The sequence below is a fragment of the Poromitra crassiceps genome, assembly GCF_964638095.1.
Source record: "Poromitra crassiceps genome assembly, chromosome: 22".
Classification (NCBI taxonomy): Eukaryota; Metazoa; Chordata; class Actinopteri; order Beryciformes; family Melamphaidae; genus Poromitra; species Poromitra crassiceps.
In genome coordinates this window covers 1595966-1614987 of record NC_139647.1, presented here as the reverse complement: position 1 = coordinate 1614987, position 19022 = coordinate 1595966, and the positions used below count along the sequence as shown (strand labels likewise).

Below are 19022 nucleotides of genomic sequence, written 5' to 3'. Positions count from 1 at the left end.
TGCTTGTTTTTGCCTTCACCCCAAAGGAGACAAGTGAGCAGCTGGTATAGATAGCAGCTTAGACAGCAGCTTGACACTGCCATCTAGCGGTGTAGAGAGAGCCTCAGCAGTTGTTTCCAGCATTTACACAGTTGTCACAGTGGAACATGATTCATTAATTCTTTCTTTCTTTCTTTAAGATGGAATCATTTTAAATTAGACTACTATACTTGTCATGACGCGGACATATAGGCATATTTATTATTTATTTATTTATTTATTTATTTATTTATTTATTTATTATTTGTGGTACCGGATTTAATCTGAAATCTGAGGCAGTATTGACATCTAGTGGAAGAAGAATGAATTGGTAAATCCTGAAAACTGTGGCCCCCGTTTCACCCGTTAAAAAGAACCCCGTTATTTCTGACTATTTCCTCATATAGCCTACTAGCAACTATTGTTTGTGTGGAGATGAGATAAGATTTTATAAACATATAGTGGGGGTTGTGTGCAGAGAGGATTACTTGTAAATGAAATAACATTCTCTAATTCATGTTCTAATAGTTTTCTGCGTTTTGCTTGACATTCGATGTTTCACTCATGGTCCTTAAACATGCAAATAAGAGTCAAAAGCATTTTCTCATTTGTTTGCACGTTTGCACTGACATCTTTGCTGTCATCTGTTCTACTTTGGCCAGTAGATGTCCTCATAGCCATATGCATTTCCAGTGAAAAACTTTGAGTTAAAGTAACCATCTCATAATACATTCAGGATAGGCTACTGTCCCAAAGAATTTTTTTTAATGAAATGAATGGAATTAATTTAGTCTGAAATGGCCACATTTTAAAAGAAAACAAAATATAAGTCCTTGTTCAAACTGAATTCATGAGTTATTGGGTTCTCCGTCAAAAGAAAACAGAGAAATCGGGTTCACCCCAAAGGAGGTTTGAGGAGAGAAAATGTTAATGTACTGTTGTATTAATTAGACATAAGATTTTCTGTTGAATTTTTAGACATAATGTTCAGCCTGTTCTCACTCCGGCCGGTGTATATCACCGCTCTGTCACGTACCTTGTGCACCAAATGGAACGCGGCCTTGTGCGCAAATATGATAGACCCAGGGACGCCCCGTTAAACAAGCCGTCACACCTCGGACGTATTATGGAACGAACACGGACGCACCTGGTCGGGGCTGAGGCAAAGGTCAAGTTACGCCATGGAGGCTGGAGCTGGTCTTCCAAGGGGAAAAGACCCCCTCCCTGGTTATGGTTAGGGTCTCCAGGGGAAGGCCTTGGGGTCAGTGCCTAAAGCTAACCCCATCCCCCTGTGCCTATAACCCTAAGAGACCCCTCCCCAATGCCTAAACCTAACCTGTGGAGACCCCCTCCTCAATGCTTAAACCTAATGTGTGCCTCCCAAGGTGTAAGTTGATCTTTTCCTCAACTGTGCAAAAAAAAAAAAAAAAAACATGGTATTGTGAGTGAATGTATAGTTGATTAATATATACACATAATCCATGCAGATGAATGTCTTGAAACAAAATATTGCATCATCCCAAATCCATTTAATGGAAGTGCAGCTGCAGCCAATATGACTATAGACCAAATCAGCGGGATGTTTACATTTACTTCCGGGTACCCCTGAGGTCCACACATTATAATGGCGGTGGACGGCACAAACTGACATGTTGAAGACAAAAACAGACAAAGAAGACAAAAATGGTTCGTCCGTGTTGTGTTGTTGTTTAATATCATTCATAACAACACTTTCACTAACGTTAGTGGAGACCAGACTAGCTAATTTACCTGTTGGACCAGACTAGAGTAGACTTGAAGCTAAATTAAATTGACCTGGCGTCAGTAGCTCTGTCTGTACCAGGCTCTTTCTCGCCGAGAAGAGCCTGGTGACGCGAGGTTACTCTGTCTGTAACGTAAAAAAACAGCGAGTTTGACAGACAAACAAACTTTATTAGCTAGCTAACACTACATAAAACAAACACAGAAGAAAGGCTAGATACGTCGGACAAGCATGTTTACCAACCGTTAACCATTTAAATTGAAAGTAGTCGGCCGAAAACAACGAGAGGGTTTGACAGCATTTATATGACAACACGCACATTTAAACCTGCCGCCTTTCCCAAGTGGTACCCGGAAGTAAATTTGTTTACATGGTGACGTCACGGTGATTTGGTCTATAGGGAGTGTCATCATTGATCAGAGAAGAGAAAAGCATGGGAACTACATCATGGTCAACAATAAGCACAAACATAACTGAACGGTTAAATGTGTAAATATATCACCTACAGTATATGAAAGCTGCATGTGTCTGCTGCTTATCCTCAAGAGATGTTGGTTAACTTTTAGATTATAAAGCCTAGGAATAATAATAAAAAAAACTGTATTTTATGGCATGACAGTGCTCCATCATGATTGAGATTGGATAATAGACCCTTCTCACGGGGGCCATTTTGTGTCGAGAAGCCAGGGTAAACACAGGTGCAAGCAAAACACTAATGAGGGTTTCAAACTTCCATGATTGGAATTTGGAAACCCTCATTAGTGTTTTGCTTGCACCTGTGTTTACCCTGGCTTCTCGACACAAAATGGCCCCCGTGAGAAGGGTCTATTGTTTCAATGCCATCCACATAAAAATGCTGTTGTTATATTGCCTCAAAACTTGTCAGCTCTCTGTCTCTCTCTCCCTGTGTGTGTGTGTGTGTGTGTGTGTGTGTGTGTGTGTGTGTGTGCGCACACATGTGTGTAAATCAGGGTGTGAATAGTGTGTAGTGACGACAATATTGTCCACTCTGTGAATGAATTAAAACCGAGCGCTTTGTAAAGAGCACTGACGCACAGCACCCACTTTAATCCAGATTACACTGAAACACTAATCCTTTAAAAACACTTTCTTAAAAAAAATATATATATATTTTGGGGGGTACATTTCTTTGTAAAATATAAATATACAACATATTAGGTATGTATTTGATATTGTGTAAATATTTGGCAATTAATGTGTCTACAATATTGTTACAAATGTGTTTGTTATTGTGTAGCCTTAGCCTATACAAATGGTGATTTCCCCAGTTCAATGGATTGATTGGAAGCCTCTTCTCAGAGCAGCTGTGTGCATGCATTACCATTGATTGCCATGTAACTGCTCAGCGTGTGTGTGTGTGTGTGTGTGTGTGTGTGTGTGTGTGTGTGTGTGTGTGTGTGTGTGTGTGTGTGTGTGTGTGTGTGTGTGTGTGTGTGTGTGTGTGTGTGTGTGTGTGTGTGTGTGTGTGCGTGTGTGTCTGTGTCTGTATGTATGTGTGTGTCTGTGTGTGTTTGTCCTTATGGGGTGGGGGTTACATAATCTGCTTCAAATCGATTGAAAGAAAGTGCAGTAGACCTTGTGCAGCCGGCTGACATTTCACCTCATTTGTACGCCCGGCTGGGTCCGGGCCTGAGCCCTGAGGTCGAGCACGAGGTCCTGAAATCACCATCGCATTAGAGTTTCATTCAGATGAGCTTATAGGAAAAACACTGTGCTTTAGGTTGGAGGGTGTAGTGTCTTTCTTTGTAGAGACAACATTAGAGTTTCATTCAGATGAGCTTATAGGAACAACACTGTGCTTTAGGTTGGCGGATGTAGTGTCTTTCTTTGTTAAGACAATATTTGACCCCTTTTCACCTTTTTATCTCTTTGCTCATTTGAGTTACATCTCTCAAAGTGTGATGTAAACATCTTACATGTGACTATTACCAAACCCAGAGTCATATATATATAGAAGAGTCGCGACATTTCCATTCACTCCAATGGACCAGTTTTTTACTCTCAAGAGTTCCCGGAAGTAAGGTTCTGGATTAAGCAGAGCTGTCGAATTGCAGCAAAATGGACAGTTTGTGTTGTGCTTTGAAAGGGTCAGACGTTTAAAGAATCAAATTGTACATTATCAGTTTTATTTTAGCATTCAAAAGTACTGCAAGCCTCCTTCCTGGCTATTCATTGGCTACTGAGTGACACATTTTGGTCCTCTGCTGATGCCACTCTCTTACTAGATTGCAACTGAAATCAATAAAATGTCAAATAGAGATTTGGATTCAAAGTCCAACAGTTACCCAACTTGGGTTAAGCGTGCAAATCTCTGACCAACGTTCTGTGACGTCAAATCATTGGGATAAAAATAAACTTCTGTGATGAAAGCAAGACTATTTTTAGAACAAATTAATAACATTCTTATGCTGCATTATGTGTGCAATGTGCTATTCTCAACTCATAAGCCATTAAACCACATTACATCACTCAGCTATTTCTCAGTCGGTCTAATAGCTACTGTATATAATGTTTCCCAGTTCTTGTTGGGTAAACAATGAACTAGCCTAGCCTACTAATATGGAAGGCCTTTTCAATATTTTGATTAACAACATACACACAGACAATATAGACTCAGAAGTGTTAGTATAGTAAACTCATTTAGTGTAAGCCTGATGTAATCTGCAGTGGTTGACTCATTGATACTCTGCCCTGCTTTTTGCCGAGCTTGTTTACAGAGGCAAGGACAGACGGAAAGGAATGACACATGGAAAGAAAACAGATAGGCTGAATACAGGTAAAGTGGGACACTTTCTGATCATTTACCTTCTGCGTCATTTTAAATTATGATCCAAATGTCTTATCCCCTCATATGATACTATTCTAAATAGCTGACTATGTTATACACATTTTTAAAGGTCTTAGCTGATGTGAATGCACAGAAGCACAGTTGATTGCATTGCATTGAGCTTTTTTGGATAAAAGCATAAATGAGGTAATGTAATAATGTAATGTAATTTAATCCAGCAGAAGATACACATTTTAAGAAACATTAAACACAGGGTGGATAACTCTTCCTCAAACACACTTTGACCCAAAACCACATTTTTCCAGGTGTCAATCTCGTTAATTGGCAAACCGGGACACTTAACGCTGGTAACGATATCACCCTTATTGCGCGTGACTGTCATGACATCTCACAAGTGAAATCAGTGTTTTCATACAGATGATTGAATTAGCTGGAGAGTGATGTTGACACTGGCAGGGTTTGCCCACTGCAACATGTGTTGTTGTCACTAATTATGCAACAGCGCTGTCTGCTGGGAGACCGCAGGCTGTCATCAATTAATCTGCTTAGCAACACCCACTGGAGGTTTGTGCTGTATGGTGCAAAGCGTACAGTCGGGTGTTATATATCTTCATTATAATAATGGCTGAATGTCTACTATTGTGCTGCCATGCATCAGTGTCATTTGAACCTTCTTTTTTTAACATCAGGTGTGCGATGTGTTAGACAAAGGTTAGACAAACGGTCTTCACGGTCTTATTTATTAACCAAAAAATGTATGGCTCCATTTGAAAATATTTCCTTCTGACATACATTACATTGTGTTTTTTTTATGGTTACTACGGTCACTTTCTATACATCACAAAACAACGGATGAAATGACAAAACATCTAGAATTTCTTTCTTTTTTTTTATAAAGAATGAACATGAAAACATTGGAAATAAGCATTTGCAGAATTGACAGGGTTCCCTAAGGATAAATAACTACACAAATTGGATATACACGACTACTTCACACACAGGATACTTAAAATGTAAAGTAAAAATGTATACAGTACGTTAGCACCAATCTTCATCTGGGCTTGCAACTTCTCGAGCCCAGGTACTCGCCAATAAATAGTCAGGATTTCTGCTTGACACTGATCCATCTACAAAGGGTGTGACTGGGCATGTGCTTGTGCTGTTGATGATGTCACAAATCACATGAATGTGACATGGAGAGCCAAAGTGAACGTCACTTCCTGCTTCAGCACTGTACCAGAGATGTTCTTCCGCAATTTATTTTCCCATAGACATTTCGTAAAATGCTTATAAAAATAGTTTTACTTGGTCAAACCAAACGGTTCAGCTATATTTAGAATCGGGAGAGACCATAGAACATTTCACTCAGACCAAAACTTAAAAAAAACAAACATCGAAAAAATATTTTCTTCAAACCCGCACGTTTTTTTAAACGTTTTGGTCCGAGTGAAATGTTATGCGATCTCTCCTGTTTCTAAATATATCTATACCGTTTGAACAAGTAAAAGTATTTTTATAAGCATTTTACGAAATGTCTATGGGAATATAAATGGCGGATGAAAATCTCTGGTACAGTGCTGAAGCAGGAAGTGACGTTCCACTTTGGCTCTCTATTGTATGATTGTCAGAGTTGGGATTTGTTATGCTATCCCCAGGTAGAATGTGATAGAAAGTTTTGTATTATGTCAAAGGCTCTTGTGATGATGTTCATTGTTCTCCATGCTACTCCGCTCTCTGCCTTGTAAACATTCTTTATTATTTTGTGCTATGTGAACCGATATCCTACATTCAAAACAATGGCACAGTAGTGGCCCACTCGGTTTTTAAAACCCACTATAAGTACGGTATGTTGATTATATGATAACCAGTATGTTGTGTATCGTTTCACCTTGTGGCGGTCAGGCAACTTTCAAAGAGCAATTATGCACTACTCTTATTTCTGAGGCAATTTTCTGAGGTAACAGGTGTTATCTTGATATATGTTATATATTCACATTCTTTATTTAATGTTACGCACAAGTCAAAAGAGGTAAATGCATCAGGAATTTTTTTGTAAACTATGATCAAACTATAGTGTATGACTTAGTCATTTTAATCCTGGTGAAATCAATAATCCTTGCATCTTTCTTTCATTTGGCTACTTAGTGGCAATCAATTTAATAGATCAATTTAATATCTTTATTTGATATGGAGATATGGAGGCGAGAAGCACGTCTAATTCATCTTGTAGTCTTTGTTGTGGGGGCTTGTGTTGTGAATGGTGCTCCTGTTCTGAGGATTAGAGGGAGTCTAGTAACCACGAGTTCACTCACAACCTTACGGAGACATGCTGAAGGATGACTGATCATAGCTGCCTCTAGAGGCAGTAGAGAGGTTGACCAGTGGACCAATTATTTATATGATGCCTCAATTGAAAGACTGTAGCATAATGGAATAACGATGTGTGGACTGAACACTAGCGTACAAATGTAATGTTGGCCTAATCTCGTTATCATCTAGAATTGCTTGAGCCTTGAAACATCATACTGTGCATCACTTTCCTCGTAATGTTTATATTTTCAAGCTGAATGAATATTTTCCCCAACATTTGTGATATCTGCTCTATAGAGCATTATTCTAGCATGAAAGTCATCCTCAATTCATAACAAACACTACACTCATTTCCACAGAGACCAAATGGAACAATCGCATGCCAAAGCAAACCCAAAGTCTATACTACTGCATGCCAGGCACCACATGGCACAGAGAACTAATGCTGCACTGGTAATGCATGCGCCGCAAAAGGAAATAGGCCCTTTTCGCAGCAACCGTCTTTAGGCGGTAAAGCAGGGAAGTAAAGCAGGTGTAACCAATAACATTAATGAGAGGGCCCTGGAACACCTAAAATGGGATGGAACTGGCATTGGTTACACCTGCTTTACTTCCTGCTTTACCGCCTCAAAACGGTTGCTGTGAAAAAGGTCTATTGTTTGGGGAAAAAGTCATTTGCAAATTTATTTTAAAATGAGCCAAATCAGTTTGCCGTATTCTAAGAATAGCCTCGCATGAGAGCTGCAGTAATAATGGACAATAGGTCCTGGGTGGCCGGGTGCGTTATATAGGGCAGGATGACTATAGCACAGCACAAGGTACAACACAGGCACATACACTCACACAAACAAAAAACATCGAGGTACCTGTGAGAAACCACCAGGACAGAACGTGTGTGTGTAATTATTGCATGCTTAGTTTATTTGGACTTGTTCTCAATTTGAGGCACTTCAATCTTTTCCCCGGTGAGGAACTGCCAGATGCCTCCTCTGTAGTTCTCATTTCCCAAGGCGTACAGGAACACGTTGAAGGTGGGAGAGGTCTTAGCCAGGATAGGAGCAATCTGCAGAAACAGGTGCGAAAACACAACGAGGTTGTCAACGCTTAGAAGACCTGCAGAGGCATCACAGATTCTCACTCAAATACAGTTATCAAGTAGAGCTGCTGGTGCCAGCTCAGTAGCCATCTGTACACATTCAACATTTTGTGGTTTAAACTATCTTTATACGCATTTTACGAAATGGCTATGGGAATATAAATGGCGGATGGAAATCTCTGGTACAGTGCTGAAGCAGGAAGTGACGTTCCACTTTGGCTCTCTTATGTGAGCGTGTGTTTGTTGTCCTCACCATCCTGAGCTTGGGGGACACCAGGTTGGCGTTCTCCACGGCAGCGTAGAAAGCCAGGACGCCATAGGGGCCCCAGCAGAACAGCATAGCCTTCAGAGGAGTGTTAGCGTTGAACTGCGGCAGAGAGAGAGAGAGAGAGAGAGAGAGAGAGAGAGAGAGAGAGAGAGAGAGAGAGAGAGAGAGAGAGAGAGAGAGAGAGAGAGAGAGAGAGAGAGAGAGAGAGAGAGAGAGAGAGAGAGAGAGAGAGAGAGAGAGAGAGAGAGAGAGAGAGAGAAAGAAAAGAGAGAGAGAGGGAGAAAAGAGAGAGAGAGGGAGAAAAGCAGACAACAGAACAAAAAGGAGTTGTTAGTGTTCGCTCCTAAAGAGTGGCAGGACAGAGAAATGTGTCATGAGGTTCACCCTCATATCAGGGACAAGTCACAAGCCTGGGATAATGGTTGGGGGGGGGGGGGGGCTGTGTCTGGGTTAAGATAATTTCATGCTGAATTGATAGAAATAGCGAGTGCGTGACGAGGCAGTTTGCTCTGATCCAGAGTTTGAAGTAAGCATTATTTTAACCATTGATTATGGAAACCAACCCGTTCCTTTTCCTAATCAGATGGAAAAGGCACTTGTGTTATATCGAGAGCAGTGGCTCTCAAAGTGGGGTCCCCAGGGGTCCTTGAAGGGGTACCAGGGGGTCCCCAGCAAAAAGGGGAATCATTTATTTTCACTAGAATTCCATCCATCAGTAACATAATGACTATTTTGGCCATGGGTTTCATGCACTTTCTGTAATAATACATCTAAAAGCAAAAATCTGATCAAATTGGGATCCGTGGTCTAATTTGTGTCAGTTTAGGGGTCCTTGATTTGAAAAAGTTTGAGAACCACTGATATTTCAGATATCAGAATATCAGAGATATTTCAGGACATCAGAGCACTAGGGGCACTTCAGTGGACACGCCCACCCAGTTCAGTGGACACGCCCACCCAGTTCAGTGGACACGCCCACCCAGTTTAAGAGAATACTGCTTTGTTTTTTTAATCATTTTCAACCCTCATTTTATATACCTGGCCACATTTTTAATGGTTCAAATTTGGCTTGGTGGTTAATCAAACAGATTTTTTTCTGTGGTGTGACAAACTCAAAAACACATATTTATTTTTGGTTTCCAGGTGCTTTAAGGCATAAATGTCATGTGCTTGATCTATGTCTTGACCTATGTTGTTAATGATTATGTAATTGTATTGTGCTAGTGGAGCGCTTGGTGTTTGTGCAGGCTTTGTGCTTGTCATAAAAGTGTCTCTTTTTAGCCAGTTCATGACCGTGAGTAATGAGGTCATGCGACGTATAGAGAGCCAAAGTGAACGTCACTTCCTGCTTCAGCACTGTACCAGAGACTTTCATCCGCCATTTATTTTCACATAGACATTTCGTAAAACGCTTATAAAAATCGTTTTACTTGTTCAAACCAAACGGTTCAGATATATTTAGAAACAGGAGAGACCACATAACATCTCACTCAGACCAAAACGTTTAAAAAAAGAGCAGATTTAAAGAAAATATTTTTTCGACGTTTCTTTTAGTTTTGGTCCTAGTGAAATGTTCTATTGTCTCTCCCGATTCTAAATGTAGCTGAACCGTTTGGTTTGACCAAGTAAAACTATTTTTATAAGCATTTTACGAAATGTCTATGTGAAAATAAATAACGGACGAAAATCTCTGGTGCAGTGCTGAAGCAGGAAGTGATGTTCACTTAGGCTCTCACTTAGGCAACTGGATTCAGCCTCTGAGCAGCCACTATTCAGAAGTACATTGTCTTTCTCACAGCACACCAGCTACTGGCAGCATTCCTTACTGAGGCACTCAGTCCTTCTTTCCCTGTGGCTATGACCTACATGTGCGTTAGAACTTGCATGCTCCTTAATCACAGGAGCAAAACAGCATGATGACGAGTGACGACCATGCTGCCTTACAAAGCTATTTCAATTCTGGTCAAAAATTAGATTCTTTAAACTACGGTAGTTCAAAAACTATTCAAACATATTCAAAGATCTTATGACAAGAAATTTGGTTAGGTAGTCAAATAAATTCTCAACACTATTTGTCAGTTTTCCTTTGAGCAGTTTCTACCTTTTGCCTTTATTGGGCAAGCATGCAAGGAAGTTGGACTTTTTCCTGTTATGAACCACAGGAGGTTTTTCTAGTGAGGCAAGTGAGGATGGTTATCCTCCCTTGCCTCCCTTGACCTTATTTTGTTAGAAGAGATGGGGGATTTTATATAATATATATATTTTTAATAAAATATCAATCAAAAAAAATTCTTAAAGGTCCCATTCCGTGCAAAAGCTGTTTTTACTTGTAAATGCATATATACTGCTGTCATCCCTCCCTGTAATGAGTGGTCACAAGCTCAGAACTGCCACAGTTGGATTTGTCCCTATCCAGCTTCCCCCTGCAGTCTCCTTCAAGCCACGCCCCCTAACGCTCTGTTCCCCAGACGGGGTATTGGGACGTCACAATGGTCCTCAAGCATACTGCGCGCGTCTCTCTCACACAAGCTACCTGCACCATTTTGTCTATAGCCACAAAATTAACACTTCTAGCTGGAGCGACGCCAACTGTACATGATCCAGCAACTGCGGAGGTGCATTCGGTAAGTCTTGGCATTTTGAGATGTCCTCTTTAGCGTAGCGTTGCTAACGTTAGTTGTGGACACAACCTAGCGTGCTGGTCCACAGACGCTAATCTGATTGGCCGCTGGGAGCCTGGGGCGGGCTCTCCCTCAGCGGCCAATGGGAACTGTTAGTTCTGAATATATTATAGAAACAGACCGTTCTTGGGACGCAACGAGATGAGGAAGGGACAACTCCGTCACAACAAACGGGGTTGCTATATTTTCGACAAATTAATCCAGAATCATGTTTTATGGACCAGAGACACGTTTTTAAGAGGTTACAGCTGCACGAATTGGGACCTTTAATAAAAAATCATGCTATTCTTAAAATGCTTCAACAACAGTGACACCTGTAGGGCACTGATGGAGCTGCATGCAGACAGAGCCTGTGCCAGTCTGTCATGCCCTGGTCATGCCCTCGGGGGGTAGACGAGAAAAACATTCTCCACTAGGGCGTTTGATTCCCATGGTAATTTATCTCATGCTAAATATTATTGGTTGAAAACTCATGCATTTCACAAGGAACAGTGAAATTATGTGTTTTTTTTAACCAATCATATTTAGCTGGAGCCTAACCCGCCCTCACCAATCAATACCAAACAATTAATTTATTCAACCTAATTGGTTGTTGATTGGATAGATCGGTAAGATTGACATTGTATTGTCCAATGTTGAATGAGTCTCTCAACGCTGAATCCAGTTCACTACGAGGAAGTGATGACATCAAAATTCCACTTTGCTGTGATGAGCTGACAGGAATATATAGATTTACACGACACTGACGACAGTAGCAGCATATTATATTTTCCCCTTATTTGTATTTACTTTTTATCAAGCAGTAAGTTAGTTCACAAGCCAGACAGTCGTTGCATTGCATTACGAGCCGACACAAGTTTCGATCGGGCGGGCCGCGGTACGGAGTGGAGACCGAGAAAACTGGGATATTTGCAACGTCTCGGCTGCATGCGGTTACACTACAGACGGCATGGATGTGCAAGTAAGTCAATTCATTTCAAGTTATCCGGGTCTTCTAGTAAATTCGGCATGCAAATGGTCTACCAAGCAGTGCTATTTTTTTCGTATTTATGTTTCATGCTGTCATTTTTCCTAATAAAAACCGCAACCTTAAACTCCCACATTTTTAAACTGAATTTGGCCCGTAAATCCATGGCTGACAGCGAGCACATTTGTAAAGCGTGAGTGAATCGATTGGGCCCAAGCATCAACCTAGCATGTCGAGAAGGGGGGGTAAATAACGCTCCGAAGTTGATGAATTGGAATGTAACTAAACAAGTATGTCAAGTCTCATACAAACACAGTCATTATAAAGACAGGTGGGCTGATTGAATGAACAACACCTGTCCTGTGAAAGCACACCTGAGTGTGATTACAATGACATCATAGGATCAGTCATGCAGTAATAGGCTACATTTAGACAGATTAATCAAAACATTGATGTCACAGGTAGGCTGTATACCATAATATATCATGAATCTATGTGAATAAATAGATTTATATAAATAGTAATCACAGCCTAAGGCATAGAGATAAATCCTGAAACCTTCTCGTAACAGTTGTAGCCTAAGCCAGTGGTTTTCAAAGTGGGGTCCCTAGCAAAAAGGAGGGATAATCTATTTTAACTATAATTCCATGCCATCCATAAGTAATACAAACTAAGCTAGTGTAGAAGTGAGTAACCATAACAGCACAAATAATTGACAAAAATCTCGAAATAAATATACAGTATTTACTCTGAGAAATGAAATAATGAGAAAAGGAACTATTATTGATGGTTAAAACTGTATAATAGAGTCCGCACACTGCTCGACTTGCTCCCAGTTGATTTATTTTTAACGTTTCGGTCAACAAGGACCTTCTGGCCCCCGAGCGACACCGGGCAAGCGGTCATCTGTACGCCACATTTCCCGCGTCCGCCCGTCGGACGGGGATTCGGCGCTGGGCTCTTCCCTCTTTGCTCGCCGCTACTGAGGGAATCCTGGTTAGTTTCTTTTGCTCCAGGCTGCCTCCGGGGCTCGACTCTGCTGCAGCCAGAAGGTCCTTGTTGACCGAAACGTTAAAAATAAATCAACTGGGAGCAAGTCGAGCAGTGTGCGGACTCTATTTCTTTTTATATGTTTCATTGCTTTTGTCCTGCACCTGCAATTTGAGTGGATGTGCGCGCTCTACTTTTTATAAAACTGTATAATGACATCACAACAGTCTAATCCTAATGCTAAATTAAAATGAGATATTCCTCTAAATCTGTCTTCAAACTGCAAAAGGAAAAAAAAAACGCCCACTTTTTTTCTGCTGGCGCCAGCGAGAGTTTCCTCAATTGCTTTCTAGCTCACCAGCCACCACTGTTATGAACAATAAAACAGAGAGCAGAGCTCCTCTGGTCCCTTCTACTGGACAACTTCAAAGACAACAGATTACATATTTGAACTGATTTGGCAGATAGATACAGTGTGAATAATCTAATATGTGAGGTATTCTTGTACTTCTGCATTCAGTTTATTGGATTTATGAATAATCTAATTCTCTCAGCGTTGCCATTATGTGTGTGTGAGATCGCGTTTGGGTTTGCTAAGTGACTGAACCAAATAACAACTCAGAGCTACTGTACTGCTGCGTTGATACAAACCTTTAGGTCATCTTTGATCTTGAATCATCTTAATATTGAATTATCGATAAGGTAAATCTCTTTCTACATACAGTGAATTACAGTACTTCTAATTCTGTGTGGTGTAATTAGCAGATAGCTTTCTTACCCTGGGGTTTCCGGTCTTCTTGAATTTCTGTGCAATGGACTGGTAAGAGGACATGACAACAAACACCTGGATGCCCATGTTGAAGATGGCCATGGGGATCAGGTAGGACACATAGTTCCTGTGTGTGTGTGTGTGGGGGGGGGGGGCAGAAAGGATGTCAAATTGTTATGAACTATGAGTACCTAGTGATTGATTTGTTTTATTTATTAGTTGTTTAAGCAGAAACAAGATGGAGAAAACGATATATTGAATATTGACCTGTCTCCCTTGCTGTAGTCCAGAGTGCAGCAGGTCCTGAGTGGCTCGTAGTCGTATTCTCCCCAGCCAATGAGAGGCATGGCAGCCCAGAAGGCGGTGAACAGCCAGATAAACACAGCCAGAGTGACGGCACTGCTCCACTGGAGCTTTGTCCCTGAGAGGAACAGGGGGGGAAACAGCGTTGAGGAATAACATTTATGATCTATTTATTATATATATATCTAGCGTTCCCGACCTTTTCCGACTCATGGAATGGAATGTCATGTCGTGAAAATCTCTCAAATGTTCGCGGCCCACATCCGACCGTAAAACAGTATGGAGGCCAATGAAACCACACAGAAATCAGAAACTTAAAAGTGAGGCGCCGTCTGCAATAGGTTAATTAATGGATAATTGATTACAAATTAATGGTACCATTCAACAATAGAGAATTGCATTCTCATATACTCTCATAATACATAATAATCGTATTTTTTTTTACCATGAAGATTGTAATGTTTTGCAAATGATTTGTCGGCCTACTTGCAATACCTGCGCGGCCCACCAGTGGGCACCCACCCACAAGTTGGCTGAGGACGCACCTAGTGACACTCAACAGTTGATTGTTAATGCCTTAAGTGCATTGCTAATGTTAGCATGGATCCAGGGTGCCTGATCAGCTCCGGTCTAGCGCGAATGCGTGATGCTGAACGACCGGCGATAGCATCATTTTCTGACTCTGGTAAAGACAAATTTAGAGTAAATGATTAAAACGATACCGCTAGAAAGATAAGAAGTTATACTTGACTTTTACACCATTAAACTTGTTGGGAACATTACAGGGTTGTTTATAACAGTAACTAAAGGTGTCTGACCATTAAAGATGACATTACTGCTGAAGCACAATGTAACACGACACTTTACTGCAAAGCAACGCTGATATTTAAATTGTCAGTTGCTGTTAATTATGACACGTTGTTTTAATAACACATTCACTCCACAGCAATGACCCTATAGTAACCTCACAATCATGTGAGAACAGCAGTTAAGCTGTTGAGTCACAGCTCCTCCTCCACCTTTGTTCATGCTTTGGTCAGGGTTGAAAGACAAAATCATTTCTATTGAAACCCAGGTTTCCTAGCTAGCTATGGTATATTTAAGCAATATAGCATGAGAGCCAGTGTGTTGTGCCAAATATATCCCCCTGATCAGCTGTTATCGGCCGAGTGGGATAACTGCTGAGCAGGGGGATATATGCCACAACACACGCAGCTCGAGTGCTATATTGCTTTTATAAAACGGTTTCCAAGTATGATAATATAACAATAATAATAATACTATAAGTCCGACTCCGACTGGCATGTCATTCTGATAGAGTCAGTTGAAACACTACTGTAAGGCGGGACCGCAAGAACGTGCGGGTGATTTGATTGGATCGTTCTGGAGACTGAAGTTGACATTGGCCAATCCTGGCGCTTGCTGAGAAGTTGAGAGCTTTCTGGAAACCCCGACAGGCAGCTCAAGCGCAGCGTTGCATTCTCAGCGCTTGCTGAGAAGCTGAGTGCTTTCTGCAAAGCCCGACACCAACTAACGTTACGGGGTTAAATGCGGGGTTAACAGCCTTTCTTTTGCAAAGAAGACATTAGCCCGCATCTATTCTTGTACAAAACATCATTTTCTGCTAAGTATTAGTAAAGTTATAAGCGAAGATCGATTCACAAGGATCTGACAGCTGTCTCCGCCATTTGTTTTTTTTTAAACCAAAGGCTTTTAGTAAGAGAGTTGCCATGGCAACCAATAACCGAGTCCAATAACCCATGGCCATGGGTTATTGGACTCGGTTATTGGATTTATACAATGGCTGTGAACCAATCAGATTGCTTGATTTGAGAGAGCCGTTTTATAATTTAGCACTATTCGCTTCTCCGTTTATACCAATTGTCATATTCATTTTAAGCGAGTGTGCTTGTTTTCTGATGATCGTTTAACAATTGAGATGTCATGGCAATTTTTGTGAGTGGTTCGGGTCGTCGGGAAAAACACCTAATTTCTCTTTTGGGTCCCAAGCTGGAAAAGTTTGGGGAGTGGGACCTCCTCTTTTCCTGGGATCTTCTGTCTTGGGGAAGCTTGGGGAACAGAATGGACTCACTGCACCCGGCATGATTACAGATAAGAGCCACTTGTTGAGTAGCTGGCCTCTTAAGACTTAGCATATCAATCGGTCTTAGAAGCAGCTGAGCAAAGAACAGAAATCTATTGAGTGAATGCATGAATGCAGTGTGTCTGTGTGTGTGTGTGTGTGTGTGTGTTTGTGTGTGTGTGTGTGTGTGTGTGTGTGTGTACTTTGGTGCCGTTGCTAGTGTTAGCGCCGTGGCTTATTGCGGTGGCAGAGGTACAATAGGCGTAATGTAACTTACTTGTGCAGTACTGGTGATATCTGTCCCATGCAATAGCAGCTATGAAGTGAATGCTGGCGAGCGCTGTGGCAAAGCCCTGGAAACCGTGAGACTGACATCCATCCGAGCCATAAGGCCAGTACCTGGACCCAGAGTGAGTGTTCACAAATCACTGCATTTATGTATCTAAGATGAATTATTACAATTATCCAATCATGACCGGGTCGTTATAGCAGGGTCTGTTCAGGTCTCTTTCATTGTCCGTGGCCAAACACGTTCACAACTGAGAACCCGGTGATCCATAATAATCCCTGAACATCTCTCATCTCCTGATTACAGTTTGAAAATCCACTGTCCCTGTACACCCGCTCGCAACAAACTATAGCCTGGATGTGTAGCTTTATCAATCTTCTGACTAGCTCCAGGGACATATCAATGTTCCTCTCTGGTGAAAGGTGATCAGTAGCCTCCAGTGATAATGATATTGATTGTTTGTACATTCCATTTTAATTTGGCAACAATTGGAAATTCATTGGTGACCGGTGGTTATGTAACGTCACTCACCTCAGAAAGCTGGAGAAAGCTGCGATGGTGGCGTTCATGGAGATGCCCATGTCAGCCAGTGCCAAGCTGAAAACGAGGAAATTTCCGGGGGTCCTCAGTTCCCTTACTTTGACGAAGGCGACCACTGTCACGGCGTTTAGGAAGAACCCGAGAAGACCTTTGGAAGATGACAGAATTGATCCACGTAATGAATTAGACTAGTGTTACGTAGGATAGTGGTGGGTGAAAATCTATACTCAAGTTCAAGTACAATTACTCCCATAAAACTATGACTCAAGTAAAAATGAAAATTACCATTTGAGAAACCTACTGAAGCAGGCTAAAAAAGTAGGCTACCTGGTTAATAGATTACTCAAACTACAAGTTACTCCCCATTGCAATATTTTAGGGTATATGCGGGCCATTGCAAAATAACAGTAGACTACTTGTTCATAACTGGTAGCCTATTAAGTAGTCTATGCTAGTAATCAAACAAATAAGGATAGCCCATACAATTAAGATATGAACCTTACCCTCTCTCCCCCCCCCCCCCCCCCTCCCTCCCTCCTGACCAGGGTCTTTCTCCATTTCCCTATCTGTCCCAGAGTGGACAAATGCAGTGAAGTAAAAAAGTAGAGTAGCCTAGTAACGAGCAGAAGTAGCCTGCTACTGTTGAAGAAAATGAGCATTTTTCGCGCGTAATTACTTGTAATGCGTTACTACTATAGTAACCCACCCCGGAGTATGAATGGAAATTGGAATCCAGTGCGCACATCTATCTCACACAACACTTTCATTTTTCAGACAGACGGGAAAATGGTCTCACGGGGGTGAGAGAGAGCAGAATGCGTGCCGGCGATCCTCCGCTCAGATCGGTTATAGATGAGCATGAGAGAGCGGTGACCGCCCGGGGAGCGTCGGGTACGTAGGTCCTGTCATAGGTGGTGGAGGTTAGCAGGTTAGGTAGGCTAACCATCCCGCCGGTGTTTGGCTGGAATTCCAACAGAAAAACACTCACCCTCCACCAGCAGACAAGATCCCAGGGAGAACACATCGAAGTCGGAGAAGCCATCCGGTAAAGGGTAGGACGAGACCATCCTGGAGGCGATTTGACCCAACAAAGTGCAGCAATCACGGAGCGCACTCACTCGCTCACTCCTCCACTATCCGCTCCTGTAGGCTACGATGCGCTTCGATATGCCTCAAAGAAGAAGCCAGCTTTTAAAGGGGCATTTCACGTGAAAAGCACGTAATTATATAAAGGGCAAGCAAACCCCCTCTCTCGCTTTCACCCCAATCCGCGCAAGAATGTCTTAAATGAACACAACCCGCAGCAGCCCCTTAAATACGTATTAGCCACCCCCGCAACGCTACTAGCCCGCAATTAAGTTATACAACAAGCCTTTTGTGTCGCCATGCGACCGCCATCCATTACGGTGCTGTGAGGTCAAACACGTTTGGTGCAGCCGCAGCCTACACCTCTGCACCGCTTTAAGGAGACTGTAGGCTACAACAGACAACAGGTGTCTGCTAAGCAACAAGCGACTGTCTGTCACCAGGCAGCAGTGATCGATGCTGGACGCACTGACGTGACGTGATGTAGCATACTGACTGTGTAGGCCTGTGCTTTTTACTTTACATGATGACTGCATGACTGTTGGCCCTATAATTATAAACAATGGTGTTTGTTTAGCCCCTAAACACAACACCACCAAAACTCCATGCGCTATTAACAACAACAACAACAACAACAACAACAACAACAACAACAATAATAACAATAAAAACACTACAAATCCATTCATTAATTTTATGCATGAGCCAAAGTGGAACGTCACTTCCTGCTTCAGCACTGTACCAGAGATTTTCATCCACCATTTATTTTCCCATAGACATTTCCTAAAATGCTTATAAAAAATAGTTGTACTTGTTCAAACCAAACGGTACAGATATATATTTAGAAACAGGAGAGATCGCATAACATTTCACTCGGACCAAAACGTAAAAAAAAATGCGGGTTTAAGGAAAACATTTCTCCTCCTCCTCCTCCTCCTCCTCCTCCTCCTCCTCCTCCTCCTCCTCCTCCTCCTCGCTCAATCACCTGGCTCCAGTGCAGATTTCAGCTGCATTCTACTGCATGTTGTACACTGACTGTCGGTAAGTAGGC

At 41.8% G+C, this 19022-nt stretch overlaps 1 protein-coding gene across 1 annotated transcript; it reads right to left on the bottom strand.

Annotated features, from left to right (window-relative positions):
- Positions 1–7818: 7818 nt before the first annotated feature.
- rgra (retinal G protein coupled receptor a) lies at positions 7819–18007 on the bottom strand (the record flags this gene model as incomplete). Its single annotated transcript, XM_083658363.1, has 7 exons — positions 17874–18007; positions 16877–17033; positions 16334–16455; positions 13938–14091; positions 13680–13797; positions 8249–8362; positions 7819–7962 (listed from the first exon to the last, which is right to left on the bottom strand). The coding sequence occupies exons 1-7, from the start codon at positions 17950–17952 to the stop codon at positions 7819–7821; spliced, it is 888 nt and encodes a 295-aa protein (XP_083514489.1). The 5' UTR covers positions 17953–18007.
- Between the last annotated feature and the right edge of the window lie 1015 nt (positions 18008–19022).